Source organism: Dioscorea cayenensis, chromosome 4 (genome assembly GCF_009730915.1).
Source record: "Dioscorea cayenensis subsp. rotundata cultivar TDr96_F1 chromosome 4, TDr96_F1_v2_PseudoChromosome.rev07_lg8_w22 25.fasta, whole genome shotgun sequence".
NCBI classification, from domain to species: domain Eukaryota; kingdom Viridiplantae; phylum Streptophyta; class Magnoliopsida; order Dioscoreales; family Dioscoreaceae; genus Dioscorea; species Dioscorea cayenensis.
The window spans coordinates 504164-514211 of record NC_052474.1 but is presented as its reverse complement, the minus strand read 5'-3'; the positions used below and the strand labels follow the sequence as shown (position 1 = coordinate 514211).

At 36.2% G+C, this 10048-nt stretch overlaps 2 protein-coding genes across 3 annotated transcripts; both read left to right on the top strand.

Moving 5' to 3' along the window:
- Window positions 1–859: 859 nt before the first annotated feature.
- On the top strand, window positions 860–2409 carry LOC120258852 (S-norcoclaurine synthase 1-like). 2 transcript variants are annotated; one of them, XM_039266301.1, is made up of 4 exons: window positions 860–1191; window positions 1274–1545; window positions 1638–1962; window positions 2075–2409. In XM_039266301.1, the coding sequence occupies exons 1-4, from the start codon at window positions 931–933 to the stop codon at window positions 2318–2320; spliced, it is 1104 nt and encodes a 367-aa protein (XP_039122235.1). In that variant the 5' UTR covers window positions 860–930; the 3' UTR covers window positions 2321–2409. The 2 variants fall into 2 exon arrangements, with proteins under 2 accessions (XP_039122235.1, XP_039122236.1); XM_039266302.1 differs by having other exon boundaries at window positions 863–1191; window positions 1298–1545.
- A 4296-nt stretch (window positions 2410–6705) lies between these two features.
- Window positions 6706–8629, top strand: LOC120258851 (S-norcoclaurine synthase 1-like). The gene is made up of 4 exons (XM_039266299.1): window positions 6706–7068; window positions 7181–7428; window positions 7883–8207; window positions 8303–8629. The coding sequence occupies exons 1-4, from the start codon at window positions 6754–6756 to the stop codon at window positions 8546–8548; spliced, it is 1134 nt and encodes a 377-aa protein (XP_039122233.1). The 5' UTR covers window positions 6706–6753; the 3' UTR covers window positions 8549–8629.
- The last annotated feature ends 1419 nt before the right edge of the window (window positions 8630–10048 follow it).

Below are 10048 nucleotides of genomic sequence, written 5' to 3'. Positions count from 1 at the left end.
CTAGAGAAAAGACGTGTTGGTATAGTTAATTTTTTTTCTTTCTTTATTTATTTTTTATAATATAAATAATTTAGCATATTATCCCATTCTATTTACGTGTAACTCATATATTAATAAAAGTCAATTCCACTACTATCAGAATCTAATATTTTAACTGGGTATGATCTTTGGTTTGAATCACATTGCATTAATAAATGAAAAGTGATAATAATCAATTGAATTCAGAAATGTCTCTTATATCGTGTGTTAACAAATACACAAACACAAAAACCAAGGAGATGCTTACCGTCCATTTGTAAAAAAAACAAACACACAAACATACGTTCTCCATATTATTATTATTATTATTATTATTTATTATTTATTATTTTTTAATAAAGTGGATAAATCACATACATTAAAATAAAGTCACAAAAAGTACAAGACCCCTTTCACTAGCTATGGAAACAAAAAAGAGATAACAGAAAAGGAGAAATAACAGGTCTCCTTCCCGACAAAAAAACACAAAAGCTACTCCTCACCGCCGCCCTGATCAACCTCTAGAGTGGGAGCAACCTCCACCCCTTCAGAATGAGGTCCTGCGAACTCTAAGCTAGGCCTGATGGAAGCGATAGGATCACCAAGCTTCGCCCTCAAACTTTCAGGAACTGCAGAGAACCAAGATAAGAGCAATCCAAAAAAAAAAAAATAATATATATATATATATTTTTTTAACATTAAATTTTTTTAGATAAAAAAAAAATAAATCTGGACTTGAGACTGGTGACCTAACTTAAATAGTAAGAAAATTTTATAATTAATATTAAAGGTTTTTTAATTAATTATTAGTTTTAATTATCTGCAGCTTTGGATAAGCTTTAAACACACCGATCAAAGTTCTATAACTTAGCACCGTCCTTTATTGATGGACAAGGCATCGCGGCGGCGGACATGGCCACGGGGAAGTTGATCGGATCTCTGCCGGTGGAGGTGGAGAGCGTGCAGGCCCTGGCCGCATCTCTCACTACCTCAGATCACATCCCTACAAGATACAGCCGACCCGAAGCAGAATCCGAGCCCGTCATGATCATCACCGGTGACGCCGAGGATGACATCCCAGTCATCGATTTCCACAAACTCCTCGACCCCGAACTCTCCGACGCCGAGTCCTCCAAGCTCGACCTAGCTTGTCAAAATTGGGGCTTCTTTCAGGTACTTACTCTTCACAATGATTTCAAGCAACCATTTTTACTTCATATATATATATATATATATTTTTTTTTACAAAAAAAAGTTTGCCGTTTCATCAAAAATGCAGTTGATAAACCATGGTGTTTCCGAGGAGGTGATTCAGAAGATGATGTTAGTGATTGAAGAGTTCTTCAAACTTCCATTAGATGAGAAGATGCTAGTCAAGCAGCGTCCTGGCCAACTTGAAGGCTATGGCCAGATGTTTGTTATCTCTGAGGAACAGAAGTTAGACTGGGCTGACATTCTCTACTTTTGTACTTCGCCTCTTCATTTGAGAAAAAATGGATTTTGGCCTACAAAACCATCTACTTTCAGGTTTTCTTATCTTTTTGGTTCTTTGTCGTAATCTTAATTAAACAAATATTGATATGTGTATTATTGGTTTAAAAAAAAAAATCAATTCTCAGGGATGCCTTGGATAAGTATTCTATGGAGGTGAAGAAATTGTCAAATTGTCTTCTTGGATTTATGGCTAAAAACTTGGGACTCGCTCCTGCAGAGATGGCAAGAATGTTAGAGAATGGAACTCAATATGTGAGGATAAACTGCTATCCTCCCTGTCCTGAGGATAAGAAGGTGTTGGGCGTGTCCCCTCACTCTGATGCTTCTTTTTTAACTCTTCTTCTTCAAGTGAATGATGTTCAAGGGCTACAAATCAGGAGAAATGATAAGTGGTTCCCTGTCAAGCCTCTTCCTGGTGCTTTTGTTGCTAATATTGCAGATGCATTTGAGGTACTTTATTCATTCATTCTCATTCTAATTTATACACCCACACAACCCATTATATATACTATGAAAGAGAAGTTACTTATCTGTATATATATATATATATATTGTGCCGTAGATATTGAGCAATGGAAAATACAAGAGCATAGAGCACAGGGCAGTCACAAACACAGAGAAAGAACGCTTCTCTATTGCAGCATTTCATGGTCCAAACTTTAATGCCATAATTGGACCACATTCAGAGTTTGTTTTGGAGGACGAGCCACTCTACAAGAGTCTGGACTATGAGAGCTATATGAAACTCCGCTACGCATCCAAACTGGATGGAAAGAACTTCTTGGGTCGCATGAAGCTGAACAATTAATGCAACTTGTACCTTTTGTATTGTATTATCATTTATCACTCCTATTTGGGTTCTGCGTTTTCTTTCATATATAAACATGCATTTCTGTATATTCGCTTGCACACTTGATTTGTTCTTTTGGGGTTTCAAGCATTCGTTAACTTCAAGAGCCAAAGGTGAGGATCCATTAAATAAAACAGTTAACCAACAATATTTTGATCTAACAATAGATCATGGACTTTAAAGATGCTTTCCATCACTCTGTGATCGTGCTAAGAAGCAGCGTTGAGCTCTTTTGAAAAGAACAACCAACCAATGCTTTAACTTGTAGTAGGTAACTGGGTCCCTTGAATAGAACTTTGAACCAGTCATGCATATTTATCACATCAGATTTATCTTCAATTTTTTTTTAAAAGCATTTATATGAATAAACCTTTGGTCTTTTCAATTATTATATATTTTTTTTTATAAATTTTGCAAATAAACTCAATTTTTTTTTTTAAATATTTCATCAGATTTTACACATAAATTCAAAATTTCCATATATATATATATATATATATTTTTTTTTGAAAAAGTGGATAAACCACATATCATTGAAGAAAAACAGATACAGAACAACCACTAGGTGTGGAAAAAATACAAGCAAACAGGAAAACAACACAATAAGAGCAAAGGAAAGGTGACTGCAGAAGAACATTCCCGCCATCTAGAAAGGAAGAAATAATCCTATTTCTCCCAAAGCTCCGGGTCTATCCCATTGATCGGTCGACCACCGAGGATGTCGACATGGGGCTCTATCATCACCAAACTGCTTTGAACGCTAGTGATAGAGTCTAATAGCTTTCTTTTCCTTGCTTTTGGGACTGCCACAACAGTCCAATGAAATTTTCATATTTTCAGATTTTTTGCACATAATTCAGTTTTTTTACCTCTCGATCATTTTTATTTTTTAATCTCCTTACCCCCCCAATATTGAGAATACCTCTTGACTTTTTTTCTCATGATTTTTTTTTTAAAAAGGTAGATAGACCATATGCATTAAAAGATAAAGAAAAAGAAATACAACACCCGTTAGAACTAAGCAAAACAACTGGCCAGTATACCCCTGCACAAAAGAACTACCCCATGCCCTGGGTAGAATCCCCTCACCGGGAGTAGCCCCACTGGTAGGATTATCACGCTGCCCTTGAGAACGCCAAGCTGCGACGGATTGTTGAAGCATGCTCATCAAACCTCGCCTATTGGGAAACCACATGATCAAATCATGTGCAACCTTCGAAATAACTAAATGTGATGACAAAGAAACAACATTAAACATGCAATCATTTTTAGCAAGTCAAATATGTCACACAACAGCTTTAACAATGACGCCTCCAAGAACACGCTGATAAGGTCGAAGTTTGAACCACCATGAGCCCTACACTTCCTCCATTGAGAACATCCCATGATCTTTCCCTTCTCGTTGTTTTTTTTAAATAATCACTCCTTTTTTTTCTCTCTTTGTGCGCTATACTTGCATCAACTGTAACTTTCAGTTGTTAACCATTTTAATTCATTCAAACCTAGTCATGAAGCACAAATGGTTCTTGTTGTTTTGAGATGTTTTCTTGTGTTTGTTACATTGTGTTTGATTGAATGAACGAATGGCTTCATGTCTGTGCATCAATAAAATTAGATTGAGTAATGCCAATGATCATGTTGGACTGAGTGAGCCAAACTTAAATCAGGCCTGCTTGTTATAAAAATATCCAAAAAAGAAAGGTGTGCATGTAGAAGGCCACCTTCTTAATTTTATTTCTCTGTGCACATGCAGTGACTAAGAAGGAAAGAGGAGGTTCGGTGGATTGAAGAAAGGTTTACTTTATTTTGCTTATATTACTTCTTCAATTAAATTTGAAATAAGTTAACAAGTTCTATGGCAATTTTAGATGGTTATTTTTTAAGTTTTTGGTGATCTCAAGTGTGGATTTACTTGAGAATTTTTTTTTAAATTGTTGATCTAATAATGAATTTTTTTTTTTAAAAAAAGTGGATAAACCACGTACGATTAAAAAGAGAAATAACATAAGTCAGACCAGCTGGTGAAAATACAAAAGCCCACTAGAAATGGGTACAAAAACATGCCAGTCCAATACCCGACTGGCCAAAAAACACACAGTGATCACTACCCAACTCCTGGATAGAATCCCCTCCATCGGGAGCATCTCCACCGGTGATTTTCCTCTTTACATTTCAGTGTTTTCCACATAGATTCAGTAGTAGTTGATTTCTTTGTTTATTATTCTTATTTGTGCATTGATTGCGCTTGAATTTTGAAAAAAAGTGAATGAACCATTTCAATTAAAAAAAAAACACACACACACAGAAAACAAGCGCTTGAAAATTTTCAATTTGGCACATGTGAAAAATTTAATTTATGCATTTAAGATTATTTGTTTGTGAAGACTCAACAAATTTTTGGCTGTTATAATGGAAGAAGCTGAAAATTACTGTATCTATATGATTAAGATTAATCAATTTCTTGGTTAAGGTTCTTGGAGTGAAAAGGATGCAATGGTTGACACTAATCAACCTCGTACCATTCAGGGGCTGTTCTTCCGAGTCTGAGTATTCTACATGTATTTGTTCAGATTTTGATTCTTAAGTACCAAAAAAAAAAAAATTATAATTTGTCCTCAATCTTTTTGGTTGTGTGACAATTGATTATCTTCTACATGTATATGTTGATATTTAATTTGGTTCTTATGTATCAAATAAAAAATAAAATTATAATTTGTCCTTCATTTATGTGTAGGGGTGTAAATGATACACCTCTGCTCGTAAGCTACTCGGGCTCGACTCGGTGAAAACTCGAACTCGGCTTGGTCACAGTCGAGCCGAGCTCGAGCTCGAGTAGCTCGAGTAGTCGAGCGAGCCGAGTTCGAGTATTATGATACTTGGCTCGAGTGCTCGCGAGCCTAATCGAGCATGAATGTATATATATAATATTAGATTTATTTGATAAAAATCAAGGGGAAAAACTTTCGATCTCGAGTCGAGCTCGAGCTCGAGCATAATGTTTATGATTATTTTCAGCTTTTTCGAGCTTAATCGAGCGAGCTCGAGTAGCTTGATTTGTGTACCGAGTCGAGTTCGAGCTATAAAATAAATATTCGATCGAGCTCGAGCCGAGAATTGAGTATCGAATTTTCAGTTGAGCTCGAGCTCGAGCTCGCTATTGCTCGGGTCAAACTCGATCGATTACACCCCTATTTATGTGTGGAGATCTCACGTCAGGACCTCTTTTCGGAGAAGGTTGGACCTTCTACAAATTAACAAAATATTTCCTTTTAAGTATTTGCAATAATGGAAGTGAAAAAGAAAGCTGAAGCAATCAATTAGTGTCAATTGGTGTGAAAAGGAGATCCTGAACTGGAGTGCCAATATGGGACCCTGTAAACTCCAGGATCTCCTTATCACACCAATTGATTGCTTCAGCTTTATCTTCACTTCCATTAAGGCTAGTCTAACCAGCCCTTTCCGCTCTCATCTATCAACCCTTTAAGTATGTCTTTCAACATGTAGTGGATCCTACTTCTGTCGATCCTTCTTTTTTATAACTTCTAATTTATGTTGCTAATAAATTGTGATTTATACATATTTTTTTTTATATAAAAAAAAATTGATTTGATTCTAATTTTATATTTTTAGAATGGTCATAGTTTTCTAACTCTTACATCTTACATCGATCGATTCTTTTATGATGTTACACAATTCCAAAGCTCTTTTTTAATGACAAATTTGTTAAGAAATGAAGATAAATTTAGTTGTCCATATGTTTAAATAATAATAATAAAAAAAAAAATTCAATCATGTTAATGGTTAGTAGCCATTAATTTTAATTTTGAACCTATGTTAACAGTTGGTAGCCATTTTTTTTGACTTTGAAACCACCATTGTGTGTAATTAAAGTTGTCCATGTGTTATTTTTTATTTAAAATCTTTGCCTATAAAAAGGGAAGATATTTGGATGTTGAATTGTGTGTAAAGTCATAAATGTCCCTATGAACAAATAAGGGATAAATCAAAAAGCGAGTGTGATAGTTTTTGAGTAAAATTATTAAAAAATATTTTGAATATTCTTAGAGATGTCACACACATAAGCAAAAATGTGTGAGATGTAATTTTGTACTCTTGAACAATTCTTCGTAGTGCGAGACGCATCCCATTTTGATGTTTTATTCTTTTTTACTCTATTATTTTACGTTACATCGTGTTTGTTAAGTAGAATTCAAGTTATACAACTCCACAAATTCCTAACAGACTTAAAACTGGTGACAACTTAAATACTAAGATAAATTTATAATTAATATTGAACGTATTTTTAATAAATTAGTAATTTTAATTACCTGCAGCATTGGATAAGCTTTCAAGCACACACCAATCAAGTTCTAAACCAAACAACGTCCATTATGGATCAGTACACTGGACAGGCCCTCGCCGTCCACATGGCCGCCGGGAACAATGGTAAATCGTCGACGTCGGCCAGGTTGATCAGATCTCTTCCATTTGACAGCGTGCAGGCCCTGTCCGCAACTCTCACAACCTCAGATCACATCCCTACAAGATACATCCGACCTGAAGCCTTATCCGAGCCCGTCATCATCCCCGGCGACGCCGAGGATGACATCCCAGTCATCGATTTCCACAAACTACTCGACCCGGAGCTCTCTGAAGCCGAGTCCTCCAAGCTCGACCTCGCTTGTCAAAACTGGGGCTTCTTTCAGGTCCCAACTCTTCACAATGAATCCAAGCAAAGCAACCATTTTGAGATCTTTATTTTATTTTATTTTATTTTTATTTTTTTGTTGTAAGTTTGGCATTTCATCAAACATGCAGTTGATAAACCATGGTGTTCCAGAGGAGGTGATTCAGAGGATGATATCTGTGGTTGAAGAGTTCTTCAAGCTTCCATTAGATGAGAAGATGCTGTTCAAACAGCCTCCTGGCCAACTTGAAGGTTATGGCCAGTTGTTTCTTTTCTCTGAGGAACAAAAGCTAGACTGGGCTGACCTTCTCTTCTTTTATACTTCGCCTCTTCATTTGAGAAAAGTTGGATTATGGCCTACAAATCCATCTACTTTCAGGTTTTCTTTTTTGTTTTTTTCTTTCCTATGTTGAGGACTTGCAGTGTTTATGTAAGAAATGTTGTGTCAAAAGAAAGGAAAAATTTCCAAAAATACTGAGCCTACTGATAATTTTCTTAATCAAATATTAATAATAAAGAAACAAACAAATATACGCTGATGGATTGGTAAAAGACATTACCACGCTCTTACACTAGAAAGTAGAAGCACTAATACTATTATAATTTGCTACACTCAAAAGTTTTTCTGTATGGCATTTTGTATAGAGTGATGGATGTTATAAATCAAGTCTTATTAAGATTTAAATTGACTAATCTCACTCACATTTAAAGCAGATAATACTCAAATTATGATTTTATTTTAACTTAAATTAATCTTTAAGCTTGTGTTTATTATATGAACTCCACCATATTGATCGGAGTATTTGTTGTTATCTTTTTTTTTTTTTCCTTAGGGATGCCTTCGATGAGTATTCTATGGAGGTGAAGAAATTGGCAAATTGTCTTCTTGGATTTTTGGTTAAAAACTTGGGACTTGATCCTATAGAGATGACAGGAATGTTAGAGAATGGCGCTCAATTTGTGAGGATAAACTGCTACCCTCCATGTCCTGAGGATAAGAAGGTGCTGGGTGTGTCCCCACACTCTGATTCTTCTTTCTTAACTCTTCTTCTTCAAGTGAATAGTGTTCAAGGGCTGCAAATCAGAAGAAACGATAAATGGCTCCCTGTCAAGCCTCTTCCTGGTGCTTTTGTTGCTAATATTGCAGATGCATTTGAGGTAATTTATTCATTAATTCTGATTCTTTTTTATACACGCACGCAATCCATACTATGAAAAAGAAATAACTTATTTGTTAATTTCTTGTGTCGGAGATATTGAGCAATGGGAAATACAAGAGCATTGAGCACAGGGCAGTCACAAACACTGAGAAAGAACGCTTCTCTATTGCAGCATTTCATGGTCCAAACACTAATGCCACAGTTGGACCTCATCCAGAGCTTGTTTTGAAGGGTGAACCACTTTACAAGAGTATGGACTATGAGAGCTATATGAAACTCCGCTTCGAATCCAAACTGGATGGAAAGAGCTTCTTGGATCGCATGAAGCTGAGCAAATAATGCAACTTGTACCTTATGTATTGTATTTGATTATCTCTCTGGTTTAGAATAAAATGAGCTCACAATTTGACTATATAAACACCACTTTAGCTAGTGCTCAGCTCAAACAATTATTGGGAAAAATCAGCAGTACATGTATGCACAATTATACAAGCATTATTAACACCATGCAGTGAATTGAATAAAAACAGAGTAGAAATGCATCTTATTTCCGTGATAGCCCCTTTAACCGGAATCTATATAAACACCACTTCAGCTAGTGCTCAGCTCAAACAATTATAGGGAAAAATCAGCAGTACATGTATGCACAATTATACAAGCATTGTTAACACCATGCAGTGAATTGAATAAAAACAGAGTAGTAAGGCATCTTATTTCCGTGATAGCCCCTTTAACCGGAATCATTGATGATTCCCAGCTTGGTACAAACTTGTTGTACTGGGGTTGGGTTCTGTGTTTTCTTTCACAAACATGCTCACCAGCTTGTGAAGGACTACTTGACACTAGATTTGTTCTTCAGGCACTCGTGAGCGTCAAGGGATAAAGGTGAGGATCTATTAAAGAGAACAAATCAACCAATATTTTGATCTAACAATAGATGGAGAAGCCTCGTTGGTTGATGAAGCCCATTCAAGATGTTGGTTTTTATTTTTTACTTGTTTTGGTTAGTTGTTTTGGGGTTGTTTATTTGTATTCCCTTTCAGTTTTTTCCTGAACTTCTTTGTATCTTTCTTGTTTTGTTAATAAAATAGCTGCAGCTGCAGTTCCTTTTTTCAAAAAGTTGCAGTGAGCATTGGTACAACATTTGAGATTATTTGTTTGTGAAGAACCAACGGATTGTGGCTGCTATGCATGAAGAAGCTAAGAATTACTTTATCTATATAATTAAGATTAATCTGTCTCTTGGTAAAGGTTCTTAGAATGACAAGTATGCAATGGCTGATACTGATCTGCCTCGTACTAAGAATCTCACTTGTTCTGAATGCAACCATTAAGAGGCCATGTTCTTGCAGGTATGAGTATTCTACCTGTGGTTGACTCACATGCGCTTCCCTTCCTCATCTACATACCCTCTTAAGTCTATCTCTGTACACCCAATGGATTTTACTCTTATTTTATTTTTTATTTTTTATTTTGCTATGCCATTTTTCCTTTTTTTGTAAACTCTGGCTTAGGTTACTAATAGATAGTGATATATTTGACTTTTTCAAATAAAACAAAATCAATGACCTTTCTAAATCTATATTTTGAATGGACTCTCTGCATGGGGATCTCCTTGGCAGACGGGGTGGAGGCTTCAGCCGTGCGAGAGGGGGTAAGCGGTACGTGGCTCACAGACGGCATTTGCAGCCATCATCCAGGCCCCCCATAGCTGACCAGCAGAGTGAACCGGAACGCTCCCTGGCTAGTGATAGTCTTGTTCGAGAAGGTACTACATTCACTCAGGCGGCGAGCCCGCCGAAGTCTCCGACGGACGTTCCGGTTGACCTTTTGACGAAG

What these genes read in the sequence shown, in the direction of transcription:
- LOC120258852 (XM_039266301.1), top strand. Translation starts at nt 931, where the DNA reads ATGGCCACGGGGAAGTTGATCGGATCTCTGCCGGTGGAGGTGGAGAGC. An exon ending in AAAATTGGGGCTTCTTTCAG is followed by an intron (nt 1,192 to 1,273) that starts GTACTTACTCTT and finishes TACAAAAAAAAG; the next exon opens with TTTGCCGTTTCATCAAAAAT. An exon ending in ACAAAACCATCTACTTTCAG is followed by an intron (nt 1,546 to 1,637) that starts GTTTTCTTATCT and finishes ATCAATTCTCAG; the next exon opens with GGATGCCTTGGATAAGTATT.
- LOC120258851 (XM_039266299.1), top strand. Translation starts at nt 6,754, where the DNA reads ATGGATCAGTACACTGGACAGGCCCTCGCCGTCCACATGGCCGCCGGG. An exon ending in AAAACTGGGGCTTCTTTCAG is followed by an intron (nt 7,069 to 7,180) that starts GTCCCAACTCTT and finishes TCAAACATGCAG; the next exon opens with TTGATAAACCATGGTGTTCC. An exon ending in ACAAATCCATCTACTTTCAG is followed by an intron (nt 7,429 to 7,882) that starts GTTTTCTTTTTT and finishes TTTTTTCCTTAG; the next exon opens with GGATGCCTTCGATGAGTATT.